Below are 27,878 nucleotides of genomic sequence, written 5' to 3'. Positions count from 1 at the left end.
GGTTCACTAATTTTCCCCAATTATCACACAGCTGACAAGTGATATAGAACCAGATTCCAATCTAAAGTCAGTACTATGAACCGCGTGCTCCCCAAAGCTGAAGTAGTTTCCATCCCATGGCTTTCTTATTTGCTGTAAAGTGGAAGGCAAGGTTATCTTCTCATGAAAGCAGGGGAAAGTAAGTGAATCAGAGAACTAAGGAAAATAGAGGTCTGAAACAGCTGCCATGGAGAGTTAGGAAGAGGGCTGACTGGAGAAATTTAATAGGATTTCCAAACAGTGTTAAGGCCCCAAGAGAGGTTAGGAGCCATGGAACTCCAGGGCAGTGAACTTAAGATGACTGTAATGAAAAAAACATAGGATTGCATGTGTACATAAATGTAAAATGTAATTTGAAGTGTGAAATTGTGGTGATGGCTGGATGGAATCCTGTGTCTTTCCTGAGGCCCATTAGTTCCCTGAGGAGCTGCATATAGAAAAATTCCAGGAAAGACTATGTATTCTATGTCAGAGTATCACATAAAGACTGAACAAAAACTCACTAAGACACACGATAATAAACTGACAGAGCTACTTCACGTAGCTTCCTTGATCTCCAACATCAGAAGTTTTTCTAGAGTCTTCCCTTTTTCCTATTTCCATTCCAAAATGTCACAAGAAAATTACAACCTACAGAAAGAATATACTTCCATAACAATCAGACCACACCTAAGGGCACACTTCACAATTATTCACAGACTTGATGAATAATCTTACAACAGAGCTTCAGGCCAAAAACTCATTAATTTTTATATTCACTTAAAGTTACACTTTCCAAAATATATTCAAGTTTCAATTTCACGTACGTACTTTTAAAATGTCTTCACTCGAGAAATAAAATGGCATAGATCTAATCTCAAAAGAAAGGTTTAAAAAGAAAAAAAAAAGCCAGGTACAGTGGCACACACCTGTAATCCCAGCTCTCTGGGAGTCCAAGGCAGAAGGATTACCTGAGCCAGGAAGTGACCAGGTTGGGCAACATAGTGTGACCCTGTCTCTAAAAAAAAAAAATTTTTTTTTTAATTAGCTGGGTGTGGCAGCATACACCTGTAGTACCAGGTACTGGGGAAGCTGAGGTGAGAAGATCGCTTGAGCCCAGGAGGTGGAGGCTGCAGTGACCCATGACTGTTCCACTGCATTACAGACTGGGAGACAGAGCAAGACCTTGTCTTTAAAAAAAAAAAAAAGAACCAGGAACACAGAAAAATTTTTCCAGGCTAATATTCAGTGAAATCCACTGTGGATACTTAGATACTTAAGACAAAAGTTAGCAGTTAATATTCCAATGACATCTTTCCTCAAATAGCCAGTTATTACCTGAAGACTTCTTGGAAACAAGTCAAAATGGGTACAGGTAGAAAAGAGTAAAAATTTTTTCTATTAGAAGAAATATCATCACTGAGTAAATTAAGTAAATCCCCTCTGCCTTATACATAATCAATAGAGAAAAGGGAAAAAGAAGTTTCCACACTTAAAGTAGATCTAGTCCTGTCATGGTATAAGAATAATTATGAAAACCAAAAAGTGATCCTTTATGAACTCCACAAGTTATTTTATATATTTTCTAGATCTTTAAATCAGGATAGAACCCATGTACTCTGAAAATACAAAGCAAAACAAGTCTTAACTCTTATAAATATTTCAATTAAAAGAAAAACTATAATATTTTCACTAGGGTGGTACAAGTGTTTCCTCATTCTATTTTTAATCTTACCCGTATCTGTTCAGTGGAGCTGCTGCTAAGTTCATCACCAGATTCAGAATCTTGATGTATTCTTTCAGAGCCTTCTCCTGCGGAATCACAAGACTGTTCCTGGGAGAAGCTAGTTTTCTCTACATCCAAGAACTCTGGACCGGGAAAATGACCAAATAAGCGTGTCCTATTCTGGCTGGAAACTTTAGGAGAATGTGAGTCATTGTTAAACTTTCCATTATTATGGGTCAGGTCCAGGCTCAGGTTGACAGTATGACCTGGATTATAACTGGGTCCAAAATTCTGATTGGCATCACGAATAAGACCTGTTCCTTGAACAGACGACGACGGCTTTCCAAAACTTGAAAGCTCAGGCAATTTGTTCACATTTTCTGTTGATTTCTGAAGATGCAAACTCTGCATTATTTTCATGGAGTTATTTGGTAGACCAGCTACCTGCTTAACAGGTGGCATTAGAGCTTTGCGCGTGACCTCCTTCACATACTGGGCTGGCACATAAAACGCTTTGGAGTTTTCATCTGGCTTGACTTGCCACCAGTCATCATTGGTCTTTTTCACCAAGATGTACCGCTCCCCTTGTTTTATCACAATCTTTCTATCCTTTGCTTCATATTCATAATCATATTCCACCTCAATATACACTTGTCCTGGAATAATCTTCCCACTTCTGTCAGCCATTTTCATTCAATAATATTCACCTCTCAAAAAGGATGTTATACCACATTATGGCTTTATGGTTTGTTGGATGAATATAGCTGTTTTATTTAAATGGAGGAAGAGAATGAAGAAAAAAGTTAATGCAATCTGGATTTGGTATTTACTCACAAGCATCATACAGTATAGGCCATTTAAAGAACATTACTTCAAATCTCAAACCCCAAAAAGCAAACATGTGACTAATATTATATGCACTGCCACATTAAAAACACTTTCATTCTAACTGTAATCTACATTTCTCAGTCACTTATGACCAAAACAAAAGCCAATAACTGGAACAGTAAATATACACTAACTAGGTAGACACAAGAGTTGAGAAAAACTTCCCTTCCTTTCATGACTCCCTCAAACCTCCTTCACCTTCTTAGAAAAGTTCACTAATAACAACTAATATGCATTTACTTTCATTTCTATATCAATTCCAAAATATTTTAGTACCTCCTAGAACACAGCATTATGGGTTTAAATGATCACTGCACCCTCGTATCACTACAGCATGCGCCAGTTCCCACCTGTTTGGGGATGAATTGTGTTCCCCCAAAAGATAGTTCAAGTCCTAACCCCAGGATCTGTGAATGTGACTTTATTTGTAAAGAGGGTCTTTGCAGATGTAACCAAGTTAAGACAAGGTCATACTTGATTAGGGTGGGCCCCAAAATCCAATGACTGGTGCCTTTATAAAGAGAGAGAGATTAAGGGCACAGTGGCTTACACCTGTAATCCCAACACTTTGGGAGGCTGAGGCAGGTGGACGGCTTGAGCCCAGGAGTTTGAGACCAGCCTGGCCAACATGGCAAAACCCTGCCTCTACATGAATTACAAAAATTAGCTGGGTGTGATGTCATGCACCTGTAGTCCCAGCTACTTGGGAAGCCGAGGTGGAAGGATCTCCTGGGCTCAGGAATTTGAGGCTGTGGTGGGCCAAGACCCCGTCACTGCACTCCAACCTGGGTGACAGAATGAGACTGTCTCAAAATAAAAAAGAAAAAAAGGAGAAGGAGATTTACAGAGAGGAAAGCTACAGAGGGAGAAGACCATCTGAAGAGAGAGGCAGAAACTGGAGTGGAGTGAAGCAGCTAAAAGCCAAGGAACACCAAGGACTGCTGGCAACCAGCAGCAGCCAGGCAGGGGTGAGGAAAGCAGGATTCTACCCCGAGCATTCCGAGGGAGCACGGCCCTGCCAAAACTGATTTTGGACTTCTAGCCTCCAGACCAGTGAGAGAATAAAAATACATGTCTGCTGTTTAAGCACCCCAGTTTGTAGTATTTGTTATAGCAGCCCTAGGAAACTAATACATTCAACACAGTGCTCAAGGATCCTAAGGCAAACTGAGATTTACCAAAAATGTGTAAACCCAAGGTTCCATAGCAATCTACTAATTTTCTATAGCAAACAAGTACTGAGCATATTATTGTACACTACAGGTGTAGTAACCATCATTCTCCTGAGGATAACAATCTTCTCTATGACGAAAAGCCTATAAGGCCAGGTGGTAAGTCAGTCACTGATACAATTGTAGTAACTGAAATTTACTTTCTAGACAAACTACTTGACTAATAAATTTAATACAATACAGTTTTAAAAAATAAAAAATTACCTTAGAACAAGGAGATGTACACCAGTATCAATTTAAATCTGTGAAAAAAAAAAAAAAAAAGTTCATTAACTCAAACCAAGATCGCTGAAGTAAGACTAAGAATATAATGCTGCTTACATTTTTAAAAGCAAAACTTTTTTTATAACAGCTATAAGTAACCAGGAAAGTTTTATACATCAAGATTGTGGTCAGCACCACCCTCCAAACACATGCAAACACAACCACCAACAGCCACTGAGGTTGGCTTTACCACTGCCCTCTCCCACTGTACTTCCATACTGTCTCAACTTCATTTTGTCCCTTATTTTTCATTCTGACAAGCATCTTTCTAAACTTCTGATTATATAAGAAACAACTCTTCGACTATAAAACTGTTAAGATGAAAGAACTGTTTTTCAAGTGTATGTACCGAATGGGTAAAGAGAATAAAAACATATGTTAAAAGTTATTAGGTTTCCTAATGCATTTGTCCCCCGATTACTTTCTAATTATTTTATTTTTTTATCTTAATTAATTTATTTTTTGAGACAAGAGTCTCTGTTACACAGGCTGGAGTACAGTGGCACGATCTTGGCTCACTGCAGGCTCCGCCTCCTGGGTTCAAGCAATTCTTCTGCCTCAACCTCCCAAGTAGCTGGGATTACAGGTATGAGCCACCATGCCCAGCTAATTTTTGCATTTTTATGAGAGATGGGGTTTCACCATGTTGGCCAGGCTGGTCTCAAACTCCTGACCTCAGGTGATCAGCCTGCCTCAGCCTCCCAAAGTGCTGGGATTACAGGCATGAGCCACCGCACCCAGCTATTTATTTTTGAGACACAGTCTCACTCTGTCACGGAGGCTGGAGTGCAGCCGTACAATCTTGGGTCACTGCAACCTCCACCTCCTGGGCTCAAGTAATTTTCCCACCTCAGCTTCCCGAGTAGCGGAACTGCAGTTGCACACCACCACACCCTACTAACTTTTGTATTTTTTTAAAGATGAGGTTCCACCATGTTGCCCAGGTAGGTCTTAAACTCCTGGGCTCATGTGATCCACCCACCTCTGCCTCTCAAAGTACTGGGATTACAGGCGCAACCACACCCAGCCTACTTACTAATATTAAATAGGGTAAAATACCTTAACAATGGAGAGATGTGGTGGCATAAGCTTAACCAAATGATCAAACAGCACTAATGCGAGCTGACAAGATATGCCTCCTATGTGATGCAATAAAACATATACAATGCCATCTATGTTACATTCTTGTCAAAAGCATGTTTCACCTGAAGCAATTACTAGAAAACAATCAAACAAATCCAGAATGTCAGACATTTTATTAGACAACAGATCTGAACTCTCCGTCAACGGAGGGGGATTCTTCCAGATTAAAAAAGACTATTGATACATAATAACCAAATCTACTTGGTGGTCCAATAAATACCGCAAACTTATCACATCCAAAATGAATTCCCATCTCTACCCTACCTGAGCTCTGCCAAATATGCTCACCCCATGGTATCTCCCATCACAGTAAACAGGAATTCTGACCTTTCAGATGCTCAGTTGTTACTGTCATGCATTACCAGAACACTAGTCACTATGTGCTTTGATCCTTTACCTACACAAATTTTTCACAACTTTTCAAAATTTTACACTGAAATGCTTATCCTTAGGTGATTTTTTTCCAGGAAAGTAATAAAATAACTTAAGAAATATCTTTGAAGATACAGAGATGAGCGAGGGGATAGGCAGCTACTTTTCAAAAGGTTACAGTAGCTCATACATACTATAGTTAGTTAGACATTTATCCGCAAGAGTGGAGAAAAGAAGGATGAAGAATAACAAGTGAGCTGTATGATTTCACACTAGGGGGAGAGGAACTGTGGGGCTGGGGAACAATGGGTTAAAGGTCAGTCCACATTCAATCTCTTTCACTGCCAGGCTTTATGACTATCCCTTCCCCAGTGACTACAAAGGTAAGTATGAAGGAGGAGTCAGGGAGAAAGATAAGGAAGCCAGTTTCACTGTGTTCAACATGAGACATCCAATCTAGAGTTTTAGTTAAAGGCAATGAGAAGTAGGAGGGCAAAAGAAATGGAGAAGTGGTCAAAAGGTATCTCTACAGAAAAGGTGGTTAGATACCAAGGCAGGTAAAACGAGCAAGAGTGGACACAATGGGATAAAGAGTAAGAGCTGAGATAGATTTCTAGTCAATACCGGGGTGAAGGGTGGGGAAACAGGTTGGGAAGCTCCAAGAGAAACTATTAAAATTATAAACGTGCAGAAAGCCATATAGCAGGAACTACATGTTACAATCCAAGGTCTAGGAAAAGCCACATAAAAATGAAAGAAAAAAACTTATTATAAATTATTGATTCAGAAAGAATGAAAATATTAACCCCTTGTTAGACGTATAGTTTACAAATATTTTCTCCCATTATATAGGTCGTCTCTTCATTCTGTTGACTGTTTCCCTTGCCACACAGAAGCGTCTCCGTTTGATGTAATCCCATGTGTCAGCATACACTGAGCTCCACGGAAACAACACCAGGGCAAGTGTAAGCCAGACAGGCACTGAGCAGCTCCAAACCTTGCTGAGGAAAAATAACTGAACATGGGCAAAAATCCAAAGAAGTCAAGGGACAAAATGTTATCATACACATTCTTTGTGCAAACCTGCCAGGAGGAGCACAAGAAGCAGCACCCAGATGCTTCAGTTAGCTTCTAAGGGTCTTCTAAGAAGTGCTCAAAGAGGTGGAAAACCATGTTTGCTCAAGAGAAGGGAAAATGTGAAGACAGGGAAAGACAAACCTGGCCCATTATGAAAGAGAAATGAAAACCTACATCCCTCCTAAAGGGAAAACAAAATAGAAGTTTAAGGATCCCAATACACCCAAGGGGCCTCCTTTGTTTGGACTTTTTCTTGTTCCTTTCTGAGTATGGGCCAAAAATCAAAGGTAAACATCCTGGCCTATCCACCGGATATATTGCAAAGAAACTGGGAGAGATACAGATGACATTGCTGCAGATGACAAGCAACCTTATGGAAAGATGGCTGTGAGGCTGAAGGAAAAATACAAGAAGGATATTACTGCATACCAAGCTAAAGGAAAGCCTGATGCGAAAACAAACAGGAGTCATCAGAGCTGGAAAAAAAAAAAGCAAGAAAACGAACGAAGATGAGGAAAATGAAGAGAATGAGGAAGAGGAGAAAAATAAAGATAAACATGATGATGACAAATCAGTTGGTTCTAGCAGGATTTTTTTTTGAAGAAAAAATCGAAATGTAAGACTGTATATTTTTGTTTTCGAAGTGTACAGTGTCTTTTTTTGTACAGTTAATACACTACCAAACATGTCTTTAGATAGTCCTGTCCTGGTGGTGTTTTCAATAGCCACTAACCTTCTTGGTATAGTATGGGGGTTATAAAATGGCATGGAAATTTAAAGGTACTTGGTGCAGAGCACAAATCAGTTACATATGAAGATGGTAGTTTCATCTTCAGTTGTTGTCTCTATGCAGTTTACATGAAATAATTGTTCTGTTAACTAAACTAAATACCACTCTGTAACTGCAAAAACAAAAAGCTGCAGCTGTTTTGCTAAAATTCTGAATGCTTCTAATACAATTTTTTATTAAGAAAATAACAATAATGCCATTTGCTATTTTTGCTTTCGTTGCCTGTGCTTTAGAGGTCATACTCAAAAGTCCTTGCCCAGACTGATGTCATGAAGCATTTCCCCTAAGTTTTCTTTCTATAGTAGGTTCACAGTTTTAGGTTTTATATTTAATTCTCTAATCCCACTCTGAGATGATTGTTCTATATGGTGAGAGAGAAGGTTCTAGCTTCATTCCTCTGCATGTCGCTATATATCTGACAAGGGGCTAACATTCAAAAAGGATAAGGAATCAAGTAACTCAATAGCACAAAAATAATAATAATAATCCAGTTAAACAACAGGCAAAAGCCCTGAATAGATGTTCTTCAAAAGAAGACACACAGTCAATAAGTGTAAGAAAAAAATGCTCAACATCACTAATCAGGAAAATGCAAATCAAAACCACAATGAGAAAGCACTTCACCCCAGTTAGAATGGCTATTATCAAAAAAGGCAACAGATAAGCTGGTGAGAATGTGGAGAAAGGGGAACCTTTACATACTGTTGGTGTTAATGAAAATTAGTACAGCCAAAAAGGAAAACAATATGGAGGCTCCTCAAAACATTAAAAATGGAACTACTATATGATCCACCAATTCCACTACTGGGCATATATCCTAAGGAAATGAAATCAGTATGTGAAGAGATATCTGCACTCCCATGTTTACTACAGCAGTACTTGAAATAGGCAAGATATAGAATTAATCTAACTGCCCATCAAAGGATAAATGTGTATATACATACACACATACACACAATGGGATACTACTCAGCCATAAAAAAGAAGACAATCCTGCCATTTGCAACAACAGGAATGAACTCAGTGGACATTATGTTAAATGAAATAAGCTAAGCACAGAAAGACAAACACGACATGGTCTCACTCATATGTGGAATCTAAAAAAACTGATCTCATAGAAGCTGAGGCTGGGCCCAGTGGCTCACGCCTGTAATCCCAGCACTTTGGGAAACGGGGGTGGGTGGATCACCTAAGGTCAAGAGTTCAAGACCAGCCTGACCAACATCGAGAAACTCCGTCCCTACTGAAAATACAAAATTAGCTAGGTGTGGTGGCGCATGCCTGTAATCTCAGCTACTTGGGAGGCTGAGGCAGGAGAACTGCCTGAATCCAGGAGGCAGAGGTTGTGGTGAGTCAAGATCGTGCCATTGCACTCCAGCCTGGGCAACAGCAGCAAAACTCCATCTCAAAAAAAAAAAAAAAAAAAAAGAAGAAGACATTGAGAATAAAATGGTGGTAACCAGAGGCTAAGGGCCTAGGGGAGAAATGCTGAGATGTTAGTCAAAGGACACATAATTATAGTCAAATAGGAGGAATAAATTTCAAGACAGCTATTGTACAGCAAGGTGACTACAGTAAATGACAATATACTGAATTCTTGAAAACTGTAAAGAGAGTAGATGTGTGCTCTCACCACAAAAATAACTATGTGAGGTAATGCATTTGTTAATTAGCTAAATTTAGCCATTCCACTACGTATATATACTTCAAAACATTATATTGTACACAATAAAATACATAGTGTTATCAATTTTTTTAAAATGTGCTGAGAATGTGGAAATGGAATCATGAAATGATTTACTAGCTTATTTTAAGTTTAAGATGAAACTTAAACTTCACGGAAAGGACAAAAATCAGGTAAATTCTCTGAAAAAAATAATTAAAATGATTATGGGGTAAAACTAAAAATTTAGATATAGGTAAAAGTACCTGCAAATGTGTGAATAATTTATGCTGTTTTTACTTAAAAACATAAGCTGTATTAAAAGAAAGATTTACAGTTTTAATTTGGGGTTGTTTCTTCCTCTGTTCCCCAGACCTGTAGATTCTGTTCTTTAGAGAAAGTTGAACGCTGTTTATCCTGTTACTATAGAGCATTTTGGTTAAAAGTTTGCTCAATCAAATACAACGCTGTCCAAGGACAACACTCCTAGAACTGAAATGTATTCTATACTATACTCGTCACCACGTCTCCATCCATATTCATCCCACACACTTACAACTACTAAGTACCCAACTCCCAAAATATACAAGGTCTGCATATCTGCTGCCTGCTACACCCTGATGCTGTTGTTAGTAGTCTCAAAAACGCCCATACAAGCTTTTCACGCCTCTTACCAGTCTTCTCCTCCCTTTCCAGCCACTTTTTCCTCATGTTTCAACAACCACCCCACGCACACACACATATGCCTGCTTATATATTTTACTTCTCTGTCCCTAAGTCAGTTTCAAATTTCCTATCATGCTATTTTATAATCTAAAAGCCTTCTCCTTTCTATCTGCCAATTTTTAAAATTTTCTTCCCATTTAAACTACCAAGAAGCCTATCAAAAACCATACAGTTCAGCAAATGTTGTCTTCCTCCCCCAGGACATCTGTTTTAACCAACCAATCTGTTTAAGACATATATCAAAAAAAGTAAATAGATAAACAAAACGTTAAAGAAACATAATGTATCTTTTTTTTTTTTGAGATGGAGTCTCGCTCTGTCGCTGAGGCTGGAGTGCAGTGGCGCCATCTCAGCTTACTGCAATCTCCGCCTCCCAGGTTCAAGTGATTCTCCTGCCTCAGCCTCTCGAGCAGCTGGAACTACAGGCACCCACCACCACGCCTGGCTAACTTCTGTAGTTTTAGTAGAGACAGGGTTTCACCATGTTGGTCAGGCTGGTCTGGAACTCCTGACCTTGTTATCCGCCCACTTCGGCTTCTCAAAGGGCTGGGATTACAGGTATGAGCCACCACGCCCAGCCAAAACATAATGTATGTTAATTAATGAGCTTACAATTTTAAGTTCAGTTCAGATATGTATAACCTATTTAGCAATGCTAATATTGTGAACTATAAAATGTTAATATAGCTTCAAACACATAAAATATTAAGAAACTTTACCAGTTTAAACACTGGCATCAAATCCTCTGAGTAATTTTTAAAGTACTTGTTTAAAATTAATAATCCCTAACCAGGCCCCTACTACTGAAATCAATTAATCTTGAGCACAACAAAAAAGTAAAGAACAATTCCAATATTAAGTTCCAGCAGAAGAAATCATTCATCAAATACTTCTGTTAGCTGTACACTTAACAAAAATCACAGGCCATTATTAGGCACTTCAGGTTTTTTTCTTAATGAATGATCCCTGCTTTCTTTAAAAAAAAAAAAAAAAAAAAAAAACGGACTGGGCACACAGGCTCACACCTTTGGGAGGCTAATGAGGGAGGATCCTTTGAGGCCAGGAGTTTGAAACCAGCCTGGGCAACACAGTGAGATCATGTCCTACAAAAAATGTTTAAAATAAGAAAAAACAGATGCAGAATATAAGACATTTCTCATCTGAATTTAGGTAGGCTATCAAAGAAGACAAGGAAAGTATAATGATTTACATTATAAACCATTCTGACCATAAATAAATAGCAAAAACAGAAAGAGCAAAAAGGATAGAGGAAATAATCAGGCTGGGTGTGGTGGCTCACACCTGTAATCCCAACACTTTGGGAGGTCGAGGCTGGTGGATCACTTGAGGCCAGGAGTCCAAGACCAGCCTGGCCAACATAGTGAAACCCTGTCTCTATTAAAAGTACAAAAAAAAAAAAAATAGCTGGGCTTGGTGGCACACACCTGTAATCCCAGTTCCTGGGGAGGATGAGGCATGAGAATCCCTTGAACCTGGGAGGCGGAGGTTACAATGAGCCCACATCGAGCCACTGCACTCCAGCCTGGGCAACAGAGCGATAGAGCGAGACTCTGTTTCAAAAAAAAAAGGAAATAATTGGGTCACTGGAAAGCAGGCAGAAATACAATCAAGTGTAAACTGGTAAAGCAAATTCAAAACCAAAATTTAAATCTGACTGAAACAAAAATTAGGAAACAGCAGCAGAGGCATCTAAGGAAGCAAGCAAGTTTTAACTAAACTGACATTTGCAATGGGTATGTTTAAAAGATGTGTGCCATGAAGTCTTAGAAATAGGGTGGACTTAATTACTTTTTCTTGATTGTTATAAAAATGTAGAGAATGTTATAAGAATTATAAAATGATTGTTATAAGAGTGTAGAAAATATTCCATTTCAGGCCAGGCATGGTGACTCACACCTATAATCCCAGCACTTTGGAGGCCAAAGCAAGAGGACTGCTTGAGGACAGGAGTTTAAGCCCAGCCTGGGAAACACAGGAAGACACTTCCTCTACTTAAAATTTTAAAAAAAGAAAAAACTCCACTATCATTACCCAAAATCTACTCAATATTAAAAAATAATTTTAATAAAAAAAAAGAAAATATTCCAATTCAAAAAGGAAGAAATATGATCTTTAGTTTGGCAATCAGTTTTTCCATACTCCAAACTTATGATCCTTCAAAGAAAAAATTAAGCTAGTATTCTATTAAAGTCAACAATTTGTCCTCTGTGAAAGACACTGTTAAAAGAACAAAAACACTAAGAGAAAATACTTGCAAAATACAAGTCTGATTAGACTTGTATGCAAAATACACAAATAATTCTAAAAACTCAATAAGACCAACTACGCTTTTAAAATGAGCTAAAGATCTGAAGAGATACCTCACCAAAAAAAAAAAATTATACACACACACACACACACCCCCACATACGCATGCACAGATGGCAAACAAGCACTTAAAAAACTGCTCAACATCATATCGTTATGGAACTGCAAATTAAAACTACAATGAGATACCACCATACACCTATTAGAATGGCTAACATCCAAAAACTAACAATACCAAATACTGGCGAGGATGTAAAACAGGAATTCTCATTCTTTGCTGGTGGTAATGCAAAATGATACAGCCATTTTGGAAGACAGTTTAGCAGTTTCTTACAAAGTTAAACATGCCCTTACCATAGGATCTAGCTATCACATTCCTAGGTATTTACCCAAATGAGTAGAAATCTTATGTCCACAAAAAGTTCCGCATGTAAATGTGTATAGTAGCTTTAGTCATAATTGCTCCAAAGAGGAAACAACCAAGATGTCCTTCAACAGGAGAAAGGATAAACGAGCTGTGAGACATCCATGTAATGGACTATTATTCAGTGATAAAAGGAAATGAGGGCTGGGTGCAGTGGCTTATGCCTGTAATTCCAGCACTTGGGGGCCTAAGGCAGGCAGCTCACTTAAGTCCAGGACTCCAAGACCTGCCTGGACAAGAAAGAAAGACCCCATCTCCACCAAAAAAAAGTAGAAAAAATATTAGCCAGGTGCAACGGCACACACCTATAGTCCCAGCTACTTGGGAGGCTGAGGTGGGAGGATCAATTGATCCCCGGAGGCTTAGGCTGCAGTGAGTCATAATCATATCACCACACTCTAGCCTGGACAACAGAGCAAGACCTTGTATTTAAAAAAAAAAAAGAAAACAAAACAAAAAAGAAACGAGTTATCAAACCATGAAAATATATATCTTAAACATATGTTGCTAACGAAAGAAAGCCAGTATGAAAAAGTCACAGAATGATTTCAATTTATGGCATTCTGGAAGTCAAAACCATAGACAGTGAGTGCCTGGAGTAGAAGGGGACACAGAATTCCATAGGTGAAGCACAGACGATGCTTTTAAGTCAAACCTATTTTGTATACGGTAATACAATAATGGTGGATATATGACATTATGCGTTTGTCAAAACCCATTGGTCTTTGCAATGAAAAGCGTGAACTTCAAAGTATGCAAATTTAAAAATATCATTGGGCAGGGGCAAGATTCCAGGATGGAAAGCAGATGTGACAAGAATCTAACAGTATTACAAACACATGAAACAACCTCACTGAACAGAGTGGGGGGAAGATGCTGACATAAGCTACTTTGGAAATCAGTGGAGTCTCTAAGAATATGGGCAGAAGGGGCTGGGGTGGTTATACCCATAATCGCAGGACTTTGGGAGGCCAAGGCAGGAGGATCACTTAAGACCGGGAGTTTGACACCAGCCTGGGCAACACAGTAAGGTGTGTCTCTATCAAAAATTTAAAGATAAATAATTTTTTTTTATTTGCAAAAGGAAAAATAGGCAAAAGGAACTGCACAAAAGTTGATAAAGTTCTTTCCCCAGGAGTGCAAGTTAAATATCTTGATACTGCTATACATGTATACTGGAATAAAACAAGTAACTCAATGGTGGATAGCAGGTATCAGGTTTCTCAATGTTGGAGTGAAAATTTACAGATAAGCAAGAGAAGGAGGCTAGAATGATCCAACGGATTAGACTTGGAGACATCAGTAGGAACTCATTTTTAGTTTACCACAGATATGTAAGTGATCATATATAGAAATATTACAGAAATATTACAGATGTGTATATACACTGCTTGATATTATACACACATATTTCCTGGCTGTCAATAAAAATGACAAGCTAGCAGTAACAAACACACCTAGCACTCAGCTGTGGCTTCTTGCATCATTCTCCCAATAAAAGGACCAGAGGTCTTCGGAGAAATGGCGGATTCTAGGACAGGGGCAAGAACTATGCAAGATGGGCAGGTACAAGGCATCATGTAGTGCCATAATGACTTTCCCACAAATTAGATTTTAAGTACTTGGTTTAAATGCTTATTACCAGGCAATTGTGTTCTGAACCTAAAACTCAATTTAAAATTAATGCCATGCATATCTAGCTCATATTCATAACAACATCTTACATTATGCTGCCCCATGTTTAAGTAATTTAAACAACTTACAAATGTATTTCTTTTGTTCTTTACCTTTAAACACTGTGTTTACAGCAAATCACAATGCCTGTTTTTCTCATCAAAACATAAATTACAATAATTCAAGAAGTACTAGGGTTCTCCATTATTGAATGGTTATTATATCTTCAAATATTCCAGCTTTTTTTTTTTTTTTTTTTTTTGGAGAGGCAGGATCCTGCTCTGTCAACAAGGTCAAAGTGCAGTGGTGCCATCATAACTCACCATAGCCTCGACTTCTGTGCCTCAGGCAGTCCTCCAGCTCAGCCTCCAGAGTAGCTAGGACCACATGTGCATGCCACCATGCCCAGCTAAATTTCTAATTTTTCTGGAGAGACAGGATGTCAGTATTTTGCCCAGGCTGGTCTGGCACTCCTGGCCTCAACCAATGCTCCCACCTCAGTTTCCCAAAGTGCTGGAATTACAGGCATGAGCCACTGCACCCAGCCTCAAACTTATTTTCAAATGATCTCCTATACATGGAGATGTAAATGCTGACTCAGATATACAGCAAAGCAGAAAGTGAGGACCCGCTGTATTTTTTTTTTTTTTTTTTAATTCACCAGCATGGGCAAACCAGTGAGACCCCATCTTTACAAAAAAATTTAATAAAAAATTAGCTGGGCATGGTGGTGCAGGCTTGTAGTCCCAACTACTTAGGAGACTGAAGTGGGAGGATCACTCAAGCCCAGGAGTTCGAAAGACGCAGAAGTGAGCTGTTCGTGCACTCCAGCCCAGATGACATAACAAGACCCTGTCTCAAAAAAAATTCACAAACTCAACACTTTATATTAAACAGCCCCCACCAAGCCCTTTCTGATCAAAAGACACCAAAGATTAAGCTGTGTTTTCATCCCTTCACATCTACTTGCACACACTAAGAGAGTGTTAATGTAACAATGAAAGGTACCAAGAAGACAGCCTATATAATAAAAAACCCATAGTGAGTTTAAAAAAAATCTCAGGAACAAAAAAACATTTTTCTTGAGCCAACAGGTTAACAGTCTTTCCCCTTCAGATTCCATTATTTCATCAAAAGCTCCCCATGTCCAAAATAGTTCCACATTATAAGCCTTTAAAACTATCCTTCTAGCTGGGCATGGTGGCTCACGCATGTAATCACAGCACTTTGGGAGGGTGAGGCGGGTGGATTACCTGAAGTCAGGAGTTCGAGATCAGCCTGGACAACATGGTAAAACCCCGTCTCAACTAAAAATACAAATATTAGCCGGGTGTGGTGGTACATGCCTGTAATCCTAGCTACTTGGGAGGCTGAGGCTGCAGGATCACTTGAACCTGGAAGACGGAGGTTGCAGCAAGCCAAGATCGTGCCACTGCACTCCAGCCTGGGCAACAAGAATGAAACTCCATCTCAAAAAAAAACCAAGAAACTTTCCTTCTATGACAATCATTCTGTGTCTACATTTTTAGGTTTTCTCTTCACTCCCTTCTAACTGCACTCCAGTCAATGGCTTCTTCCTTCTGTACCCCTCAACACCACAAAGTCCTATATTTTAATTTCTTAATAAGAATTTTCTATAACAATCTGTTTTTTAAAAGAAGAAATAAATTAACCTTTTTTTTTTTTTTGAGATGGAGTCTTTGCTCTGTCACTGTGTGCAAAGATTGCCTTGCACAATCTCGGCTCACTGCAACCTCTGCCTCCTGGGTTCAAGCGATTCTCCTGCCTCAGCCTCCTGAGTACCTGAGATTACAGGTGCCCACCATGGTGCCAGGCTATTCTTTGTATTTTTAGTAGAGACAGGGTTTCACCATGTTGGCCAGGCTGGTCTCGAACTCCTGACCTTGTGATCCACCCACCTTGGTCTCCGAAAGTGCTAGGATCACAGGCGTAAGCCACTGCTCCCAGCCAAAAATTAATGTTTTTATAGTTCACATAATTTTTATCTTGCCTCTGGGACATCTCATCTACCTGATCGTGTAGTAACACCATCTCAGTTTTTCTTGGGGAAGGCACGTACACCCATAGTCTTAGTCCATGTAGTTACATAAGTTACATAATAATAGGAAGTCAGGCAGGGTGCGGTGGCTCACCCCTATAATCCCAGCACTCTGGGAGGCTAAGGCTGGTGGATCACCTGAGGTCAGGAGTTCGAGACCAGCCTGGACGACACAGTGAAACCTCGTCTCTATTAAAAATATAAAAATTAGCCAGGCATGGTAGCATGTGCCCACTACTTGGGAGAATGAGGCAGGAGAATAGCTTGAACAGGAAGCAGAGGTTGCAGTGAGCTGAGATCACATCACTGCACTCCAGCACTCCAGTCTGGTCAACAGGGCAAGACTCAGTCTCAAAAAAATAAAAAAGAAAAGAAATCATTACCCTAGTCTTTATAAAAGTTCGATGGAACTTTCGATTTCCTAACAACTTATTCTAGAAGAAAAACATTCACTTCACAACACTACTGGCTACTCAGGTATCTTCTCCTCCCCAATCCATTCGGGTATTCTGAAACTACACACATTACTCTCTTGATCTTCTGAATATCACTTACATTCAATCATTTTCATGTGTTTACCAATCCCCCATGTTTTAAACAGATATAATCCACAAAACAAAGGCAAAAACATCTGTAAGTGCGGCACTTATTTTAGTCTGGCCACTGCAAAGTTCTAGTGTCAGACAATAGTAACTCACCCAAAAAAGGAGAAAACACTCTACAATGTTTAAATTATGCCAGTTTACTTCAAATAAACATTGGGATATCAAGAGTCATGATGGGCAAAGAACCTGAATAGACATTTTTCAAAAGAAAATACAGATGGTCCCCAACTAACAATGGTTCCAGTAACAATTTCTTGACTTTATGGTGGGTTTATTGGAATATCAAATACCTTTGTTTTCTTTTGAGAGATAGAGGTCACATTCTGTCACTTAGGTTGGAGTGCAGTGGTACCATCACAGCTCACTGCAGCCTCAAACTCCTGGGTTCAAGAAATCTTCCTGTCTCAGCCTCCTCAGTAGCTAGGACTACAGGTACATACCATCACGCCTAGCTAATTTTTAATCTTTTTAGAGGTGAGGGTCTTGCTATGTTGCTGAGGCTAATTTAAATGGATTTTTGACTCACAACATTTCTGACTTATGATCAGTTTATTAGAACATAATACCATCATAAGTTAAGGAGCATCTGTATATAAGTGGCGAGTAAGAACCTGCAAAGACGCTGAATATTACTAATCATTAAGGAAATAACACACACACACACACACACAAAATGAGATACCACTTCGCACCCAACAGGATGGCTATCATTTTTTTTTAATTAAAAAATAGACCAGGTACAGTGGTTCATACCTGTAATCCCAGTACTTTCGGAGGCTGAGGTAGGAGGATCACTTGAGTCCTGGAGTTCAAGCCCAGCCTGAGTAACACAGCGAGGCCCTGTCTCTACAAAAAAATTTTTAAAATAGCCAGGGATGGTGGCACATGCCTGTAGTCCCAGCCACGCAGTAGGCTGAAGTGAAAGAATCGCTCAAGCCTGGAAGTTGAGGCTGCAGTGGGCTGTGACTGTGCCACTGCACTCCAACCTGAGCAACAGAGCAAGACCTTGTATCCAATAAATAAATATAACTAAATAAATAACGAATGTTTGTGAGAATGTGGAGAAACTGAAACTCTTGTGCTTTGCTGGTGGAAATGTAAAGTAGTACAGCCACTGGGGAAAATGGTATGGTAGTTCCTCAAGAAAACTGAAAATACAATTACCACATTATCCAGCAATTCTACTTCTGGGTATACACTCACAAGAACTGAAAGCAGAAAGTCAAACGGATATTTGTATATCCATGTTCACAGCAGCATTAATCACAATAGCCAAAAGGTGGAAGCAAACTAAATATCCATCCATGGATGAATAAACAAAATGTGATACATAGTAAAATATTATTCAGCCTTAAAAAGGAAGGAAATTGTGACAGTACAATGTCGATGAACTCTGAAGACTATTTATGCTTAGGGAAATCGCCAGTCACACAAGGGCAAATTACATAATTTCATGTATATGAGATACCTAGAGTAGTCAAATTCATAAAGACAGAAAGCAGAATGGTGGTTACCAAGGGATGGAGAAAGACAGCAACAGGAAGTTACTGTTTAATGGGTATGGAGTTTCAGTTTAGAAAGATGAAAACGTTCTGGAGATGAAGGGTGGTGATGGCTAGACAACAAAGTTAACTTATTTGATGCCACACAACTGTACACTCAAAAATGGTTCAAACAGTAAATTTCATGTTATATATATTTCACTAAAGACATTGTAGTATACAATTTAAATCACCTTATACCCATCTACTCAAAAGCCACAAGTAACTAAAATCCTCATGAAGCTCTTACAAATCCTCTTTAAAAGTAAATATAGGGCCGGGCGCGGTGGCTCATGCCTGTAATCCCAGCACTTGGGGAGGCTGAGGCGGACAGATCACGAGGTCAGGAGATGGAGACCATCCGGGCTCGCATGGTGAAACCGTCTCTATTAAAAATACAAAAAAATTAGCTGGGCGTGGTGGTGGGCGCCTGTAGTCCCAGCTACTCAAGAGGCTGAGGCAGGAGAATGGTGTGAACCCGGGAGGCGGAGCTTGCAGTGAGCTGAGATCACACTACTGCACCTCCAGCCTGGGCAACCCAGCGAGACGCCATCTTGGGGAAAAAAAAAGGTAAATATTGGCCAGGTGTGGTGGCTCAAGCCAATCATCCCAGCACTTTTGGAGGCCAAGGTGGGCGGATCATGAGGTCAGGAGCTCAAGACCAGCCTGATCAACATGGTGAAACCCCATCTCTACTAAAAATACAAAAATTAGCTGGCCGTGGTAGCATGCGCCTGTAATCCCAGCTACTCAAGGCAGGAGAATCTCCTGAACCTGGGAGGCGGAGCTTGCAGTGAGCCCAGATCACGCAACTGCACTCCAGCCTGGGTGACAGAGCGAGACTCCGTCTCCAAAAAAAAAAAAAAAAAAAGTAAATATTAAAAAGCAAATAACATTCAAACTCTTAGAAAGCTGAAAAGTAGCTGGGCGCAGTGGCTCACGCCTTTAATCCCAGCACTTTGGGAGGCCGAGGCAGGCGGATCACAAGGTCAGCAATTCCAGACAAGCCTGACTAACATGGTGAAACCTCATCTCTACTAAAAATACAAAAATCAGCCAGGCATGGTGGTAAGTGCCTGTAATCCCAGCTACTCGGGAGGCTGAGGCAGGAGAATCGCTTGAACCCAGGAGGCAGAGGTTGCAGTGAGCCAGGACTGCACCATTGCACTTCAGCCTGGGCAACAGAGCGAGACTGCGTCTCAAAAAAAAAAAAAGAAAGAAAACTGAAAAGTTGCACTTACGCAGCATACAAGTGATGAACTATTACCAATCCCTCAGTACATTTTGTCATCTACTAGAAAAAAAAAAACACTCCATGATTTGTAAGTTTTATTCAAATTAATTTTAACAAGAATAAAAACCAATAATGTAAACTAAAGCCAAAATTAGGTATCACTACACATTAACTACAATAAAGTTGTTTTTTTGTTTTTTTTTTAAAAAAAGACAATACACAGTGCTAGCAAGGATTCCAGAAACTAGAGCATTTATATAGTGTTAGTGAGAGTGCTAAATAGCACAGCCAGTTTAGTAGTTTCTTACAAACCTAAGTTCCTGTATACCACATCCTCGGCCATGGAACAAGCCTTAATAAACTGAAAAGAACTGAAATCATGTAAAGTATGGTCTCTAATCACAATAAAATTAAATTAGAAACTCTTTAAAAAGTATCTTAAAAACCCCAAAATTGTTTTTGGAATCTAAGTAACACACTTCTAAATGAGTCAGTAGTCAAAGATGACATCAGGCTAAACAAGGTGGCTAACGCATGTATTATCAGCTCTTTGGGAGTCGGAGGTGGGAGGATCACTTGAGGCCAGGAGTTCAAGACTAGTCTGGCGAGTTTTGAACTCCTGGTGAGACCCCATCTCTACAAAAACTAAAACAAACAAACAAAAAAACTAGCAAGGCATGGTGATATGCACCTGTAGTCCCAGCTACTAAGGGAGGCTGAGGTAAGAGGATTATAGGAGCCCAGGAAGTCAAGGCTGCAGTTTGTGCTGCTGCACTCCAGCTTTGGTGAGAGTGAAACAATGTCTCAAAAAAGAAAAAAGAATCCAAACGGGAAATGTGTACTGAATGTAAATGAAAACATGTAATTTCAAAATTTGTGGGATACAGCTAAAGCAGTGCTCAGAGAAAATTTACAGCACTAAATGCCAGAAAGAAACAGTCTCACATCAATGACATAAACTTCCACTCTAAGAAGGTAAAGAAGAGCAAATTAAATCCAAAGTTTGTAGAGGTCGGGCACGGTAGATCACACCTGTAATCCCAGCACTTTTGAAGGCACAGGTGGGCAGATCATGAGGTCAGGAGTTCAAGACCAGCCTAACCAACATGGTGAAACCCCGTCTCTACTAAAAATACAAAAATTAGCTGAGCATAGTGGTGCACACCTGTAATCCCAGCTACTGGGGAGGCTGAGGCAGGAGAATGACTTGAACCCAGGGGGCAGAGGTTGTAGTGGGCCGAGATTGTGCCACTGCATTCCAGCCTGGGTGACAGAGCAAGGCTCTATCTCAAAAAAAAAAAAAAAAAGAAAAAGAAAAAAAAAGTTTGTAGAAGAAAAGATATGAAAAAGATTAGAGCAGAAAGCAATTAAAAGGAAACAGAAAAACGTAGAGAGAAAAATCAATGAAACCAGAGGTTGGTTCTTAAAGAGCAGTAAAACTGCCCAGGCGCAATGGCTCACACCTATAATCCCAGCACTGAGGAAGGCCAAGACAGGTGGATCACCTGAGCTTAGAAGTTTAAGGCCACCCCGGGCAACGTGGTGAAACCCCATATCTACCAAAAATACAAAAAATTAGCCAGGTGTGGTTGGCATGTGCCTGTGGTCCCAGCTACTCAGGAGGCTGAGGTGGGAGGATCACTTGTGTCCAGGAGGCAAAGGCTGCAGTGAGCTGAGATCATGCCACTGCACTCCAGCCTGGGAAACAGAGCGAGACTCTGTCTCAAAAAAACAAACAAACAAACAAACAAAAAATACACAGATCAGTAAAACTGACAATCCTCTAGCCAAACTAATGGGAACAAAAGAGAAAAGAAACAAATTATCAAAAAGGTAACCAGAGACATAACTACAGATCCTGAAGACATCAAAAGGAAAATAGAAAATACTATGAACAACTTTATGCCAACAAATTCAACAATCCAGATGAAGTAGACAAATGTCTTTTTTTTTTTTTTTTTTTTTTTAAAGACAGGGTCTTGCTCTGTTGCCCAAGCTGGAGTGCGGTAGCATAATCATAGCTCACTGCAGCCTCTAATTCCTGGGCTCAAGCAATCCTCCTAGACTCAGCCTCCTGAACAGCTGGGACTACAGGTGCATGCTACCCTTCTAACAAATTTCTTGAAAGATACAAATAACCAAAGCTTGCTAAAGAATGAACAGATAACCTGAATACTCCCTGTATCTATTAAATAAACAGAATTTGTCTTTAAAAGCTTTCCACAAAGAAAACTGGCCCAGGCAGCTTCGCTGGTGAATTTTACCAAAAATGTAAAGAAGTTACTACCAATTCTACATAAATCTCTCAAAAAAACAAAAAACAAAAAACAAAACGGAAGCAGAGAGAAAACATCCCAACTCCATTCAACCAAAACCAAAGACATTATAAAAAAGAAAAAAATCATAGGTTAGGTAAGGTAGCTCACACCTGTAATTCCAGTGTTTTTAGGAGGTCGAGACAAGAGGATCACTTGAGGTCAGAAGTTCAAAACCAACCTGGACAACACAGCACGAAACCATCTCCACAAAAAAAGTTTACAAAATTAGTTGGGCATGGTGCTGCATACCTGTAGTCACAGCTACTTGGGAGGCTAAAGTGGAAAGCCTGTTTGACTCTGGGAGTTCGAGACTGCAGTGAACTGTGAACCTGCCACTGTACTCCAGCCTGGGGGGGGGTGACAGAGCAAGACCTTGTCTAACAGGGGAAAAAAAAAAAAAAAAAAAAAAACAGGCAAAAGATTCAAACTCTTATTCAAAGAGCTACAGATGGTAAACAGGCTCATGAAAATAGGCCCAACATCTTTAGTCATCAGGAAAATGCAAATTAAAACCAAAAAGAAAGAAATGTCACCACCACACATCTCATAGAACGGCTAAGTCGGTCATACCAGTGTTTTTGAGAATGCAGAGCCACTGGAACTCACACACAAAGCTGGTGAGGATGTAAAACCAAACCAGCATTTGAAATAAGTTTGGCAGATGCTTAAAATGTTAAATATGCCACATGATTCAGGGATTTTACTCTTAGGTATTTACCAACAAAAATTAAAGCATATGTCCACACAAAGACAGGAGCTTCATTTGTAACAAAGAGAAACTCGCATGTCAATCAACAATTGAATAAACTAATTGTGGTATACCCTCACAATGGAATATCAACTCAGCAATAAAAAGGAATGAACTACTGATACACACAGCAAACTGGATGAATCTCAAAATAATTTTATTGAGTGAAAAAAAAAATCCAGACCAGAATCCATACTACATGAGTCCATCTGCATAAAGTTCTAGAAAATTGATTTCCTAGAATCAAACTAATTGATAGTGACGGAAGGCAGAGCAATAGTTGCCAAGGGACATGGGGAACGAATTATAATATAGGAGCTCAAGGAAATTTCTGATGAGTGAAAGACATGTTCATTATCTTGAAAATGGTAGTGGTTTCACAGGTATATACATACATCAAAACTCTTCAAATTGTACACTTAAAATATGTATGTGCAGCTTGTTATACAGCAATTATACCTCAAGACTATATTTTAAAAAAACCTGTTAAAACCCTAATGATGTAAATTAAAACAACCAGGTATCAATACCCACCTACCAGTCAGCTTTCAAAAACACAGAATGTATTGTATGGTAAAGATACCAGCAACTGGAATTCTCTTCACTGCTGGTGGAAATGCAAAATGCTACAACCACTTTGGAAAATAATTTGGTAATTTCTAATAAAGTTAAATATACACTTACCATATGATCCAGCAATCCCTCTTCTAGGTATCTACCCAAGAGAAATGAAAACATAACTCTACACAAAGGCCTCACATGAACATTCATAATGACCAGAAATTGAAAACTCAAAGGCCTAAGAACTTGTGAATACAAATTGTGGTACAATCCATCTCTAAAATAGGAAACAGTACAAACCTCAAAAAAACCTTGTAAGAACAGAAAGAGAAAATGTGAATAAAACCACTTAGGTATAAAGAATGATAGATGGTATCACATTAATCACTGCTTACTCAAGGAAGCAAAAGCTGTGATAATAGAAAAATACAAATCATATAGTATGTAGCCTTCTGTGTCTGACATGTTTCACTTAGATTAATGCTTTTGCGATTCATTCCTGTTGTCGCCACAGTTTATCCTTTTTTATTGTTGAATGTTATTGTATTTTATGCATGTATATTATACCTTTAAAAAACTGAAATTAAAAAATATATATTATGTAGCAAAATATAGGAAATTTTCAGCTAACTTTAAAAGATGTCACTCTAACCTCATAACATATTATGAATTCTGTGATGCACGAGAAGAGCACAGAACTTGGAGTCAGAGGTCTAAATTTTAAATGTAGGTTTTGCCATTTATCAGCTCTCAGGACCATGAGCACCTTAACTTATCTGTAAAACAAAGCAAACAATACAAACCTCAAAAGATCTTTGTGAGAAGAAAGAAAAAGAACTTTGTAACTTTCAGACGTCACAGAGTATCTATATTAATCAGTGCTTACTCAAGGAAGTAAAAGTTGTGAGAGTGGAAAAATAGTTACAAATGCACTGATAATTTATAAAACATCCTGTCTCTGGCTCTTGCTGTGTGACTCCGGACAAGTCATTTAACCTCTCTGGGCTTCAGTTTTTTCCATCTGCAAGGTGCAGCTTATTAATAGTACATACTGCATATTGGGAGAATTAAGTAAATGTATGTAAAGCACTTGATACAGTGCATAGCGCATGGCAAGTGCTTTAGAAGTTTTAGGTCTTATCACAAAAAAACTATTATTATTATCCTACCAGACCCAATACTGGCCACCATCCTGCCCAACCAAGCTGCAGCAGTGTAAGTGATTAATGATCTAGATCACTGGATTCTCAAATTTTTAGTGAGCAATGGAATAATCTGAAGAACTTCTTTTTTAAAAAATAAACTTATTTTAAAAGAGTTTTAGATTTACATAATTACTGCAAAGATAGTCCAAAGAGTTCCCACGTACTCTGGACCCAGTTACCCCTATTAACAACTTATGTTAGTACTGGTACATTTGTCACATTCAATGAACCAGCACTGACACATAACCACTTCCACACTCTATTCAGATTTCCTCAGTATTCTCCTAACGTTCTTTTTCTGTTCCAGGGTCCCATCCAGAATGCCACATATACATTTTGTAACCATATCCCAGAGAGTTTTCAAACCACAGATTACAGGCCCTAGCCCTAGATATTCTAACGACAACTGGAATGAGGTGGGGCCCTAAAATTTACATTCCCAAGGATTGCTGATGGGGCCGATCTGAAAATACACTAAGAATAACACTGGTCTACACTTTAGACTCCAAAACTGTTGTTCAATATAGTAGCCACTAGTCAAATGTGTCTAATGCACATTGAGAAATGCTCTAAGTGTAAATAAAACACACTTGATATTTCAAAACACCTGGTCCAATGTAAAGAACATAAAACATCTCATTAATAATTTTCATATTGATTACATGTTAAAATGACATCGTGAATAAACTGAGTAAAATATATTCATTTATTTCACTTTTTTTCCACGTGCTTACTTTTTATAATGTGAATACTAGAAACTTGAAGCGCAGCTAATTTATAGACATTACATTCCTATTGGACAGCAGTGGTCTGTGGTCTGGTAGAACAACATCCACATGACCACGTGGCTATTACAAGTGCAGCTGATTCCTACGCACATTAGAGTTGGAGAAGCTCTAGATTATTAACACGGGAAAGAGGCTTAGAGACTACACCATTTGGCAGTTCAGTTCAAATAAAAAGCTCATCAACTGCAAAACGAAACTGCAGAATATTCATTAAGTCCATGAAGTCAGTGAAAGTAATAGGGAAATGGCTGAATTACAGCAAAGCCATATACCAATGAGCCGGGGCCAGTTAACTGAACAACAACAAAAAAACCACAAGGACAGTGGCCCAATAGGTTCCTCAAAAGAGATATCTGAAAAGCCCGATTTGAAGCACAGGGATGCTATGTCGTACTATGATACCTTTCACATCTGATTCATACTACAAAATAGTGCATATTTGCAATTCTAGCCAAAATTGTTAAATACAGGACAAAAGTTTAATTTCACTTTTCTCTCCCATGATTTATTATAAAACTGTAATGCCCATTTTCTCGGGCAAGTAAAATATTAGTACTACTGTTTAATGGTTTTACAGATCACTAGTTTTCACTCCATTTAAAAATTTTAATTACCCTTATTATTTTCAGTAACGTCACTTACATAGAGTACTTAAAAATTTGTAAAGTTTACTTTCTATCAGCCTACTAAACAACCACTAAGCAGATACTTTCTAATTAAAGAAAAGCCAAATGATTAACTACAAGTAACATGCTGTTTTTCTACAGCACTTATCTACTTTCACTTGCACCTCGAAACAACTGGTATTAAATACAAAACGGAAAGAGATGTAATGTATTGATAATTCTATATGAACAATTCTATATAATTCTATATGAACATTCTATAATCTATACAGACGGCATTATCTTAAGAATCAACGAGTCATCAATCTCCAGCTTGATGAAGTACGAACAGAAATCTATCAACAAATACTGAGGCATAAATATACATACACACACATAATTTGTTATACTACACTTTTGGGGGTTCTTTTTCCCCAACAGAGAAACTCCTTTAGAACAGAGGAGCCACATGCAACCAGGGGTCGCACATATATGCCCAGACGGTCTGGCTCCTCAGGTGGCATGGGTCGGGGTCACGCTTTCACTGCCTGCTTTGGGCTCTCAAAACCCAGCTCTGAAACGTTTCCAAAGCAATTTTAAAACAAAGAAAAAAAAAAATACACTGCGCCAGGAGCCAGACTGCCTTTTCAGACCAGAGGAGGTGGAAGAAGACAACCCATTCTGTAAAATACCCTCCTATAGATCAGGTAAAGAAAAAGCGATATAGACAAATAAATACACATCTAGGCCATCGTTCCCGACTTTTAAGTACGAAAGAGGAGTGGCTAGGGGCTAGTTACTTTTTAACACTTCCATTGAAACACACGGCGTCTCCCAAGGTCTAACCTCTAGAAGTCGGGTGGCAGAACCTGAACCAGAAGAACCCGAGTGAGCCTTCCTTCCTCCACGACCTCCCTTTAGGAACGCATGCCTAAATAGTCGATAAAATCTACTTCTCTATGTCATGATTAACCCAAAAGTCAGCCACAACTAATCGTGTTATTAGAGCGCTAAAACCTCTACCCACAACAAACACTCCACATGGGATGACATTAGAACTTTCGACAAAGGTGTACTTTCAAAGTCGTGCTTTAGCCTTTGAAAATACATTTACAAAACTGCAGCTGCAGTCAAAAGGAAAACATCACACGCCTCCAAAGCTGAAGGGCGTGCCTTTTTCTCTAACGAGGACCCTGTGGCCATTTCTCCTCAAAGGGTCTGCAGTCACTTAAGGTAGCAACGCGTAAAGGACAGCCGTTCTGAGAAGACAACCAGCTCCCCTGAGATGGGAGGCGGGCTGCACGCTGGTAAAGAGGATTTTTCAATTCAAGGACTTTGAGGAGATTCCGCCCAGAGAAGCTGGAGGAGAGCGAATGCACGTCCATCCAGCAGGGGCAGGGCATCGGGAAAAACAGCAAAGAAGAAAGTGTCCGGTTTAAGGTCAACAGTCCTGGAGGGACGCCCCAGGTGGGCCCCCCGGGTGGGTGGAGGCCTGCCAGCTCCACTGCGGTTAGGGAGTGGGCCCATGGCGAGGGAGGGGCCGGCCCGGCCTTTTGCACACACACACGCACACACACCCGCCTTTTGCAGACACACGCGCACGCACACACTCGCCTTTTGCACATAGACACGCACACACCCGCCTTGTGCACACACGCGCGCGCACCCTCACACTCTCCTCCCTGGGGGCGGGGCGGGCGGGCGCTGCCCTCACACAGGAAGTCAGGAAACCCATGGGGCAGAGGAGCCACAACTTCGGGCCATTTAAACCCTCTTGCCCACGTCAGCCAATAGGCTGCGCCAGCCCCCTTCCCCCCGGCGCCCACCCCCGCGTCCAGAGCCCCTCGCTGCGTACCCGACCTCCCCCCGCGCGCACCTCAGCGGCGGCG

General features: G+C 39.7%; 1 protein-coding gene across 6 annotated transcripts in view; it reads right to left on the bottom strand.

Moving 5' to 3' along the window:
* The window catches only part of ARHGAP12 (Rho GTPase activating protein 12), a 125,998-nt gene that overhangs the window by 97,359 nt on the left and 761 nt on the right, over window positions 1–27,878 (bottom strand). For all 6 annotated transcript variants that reach the window (XM_023218129.2, XM_023218130.1, XM_023218131.2 and 3 more), the window contains exons 2-3: window positions 4,069–4,106; window positions 1,754–2,508 (exon numbers count right to left, since the gene is read on the bottom strand). In XM_023218129.2, coding sequence (XP_023073897.1) covers window positions 1,754–2,437 — 684 coding nt within the window. In that variant the 5' untranslated portion in view covers window positions 2,438–2,508; window positions 4,069–4,106. The remainder of the gene's footprint in view (window positions 1–1,753; window positions 2,509–4,068; window positions 4,107–27,878) is intronic.

Source organism: Piliocolobus tephrosceles, chromosome 9 (assembly GCF_002776525.5).
Source record: "Piliocolobus tephrosceles isolate RC106 chromosome 9, ASM277652v3, whole genome shotgun sequence".
Lineage (NCBI taxonomy): Eukaryota > Metazoa > Chordata > Mammalia > Primates > Cercopithecidae > Piliocolobus > Piliocolobus tephrosceles.
This window is presented reverse-complemented; position numbering and strand designations above follow the sequence as displayed.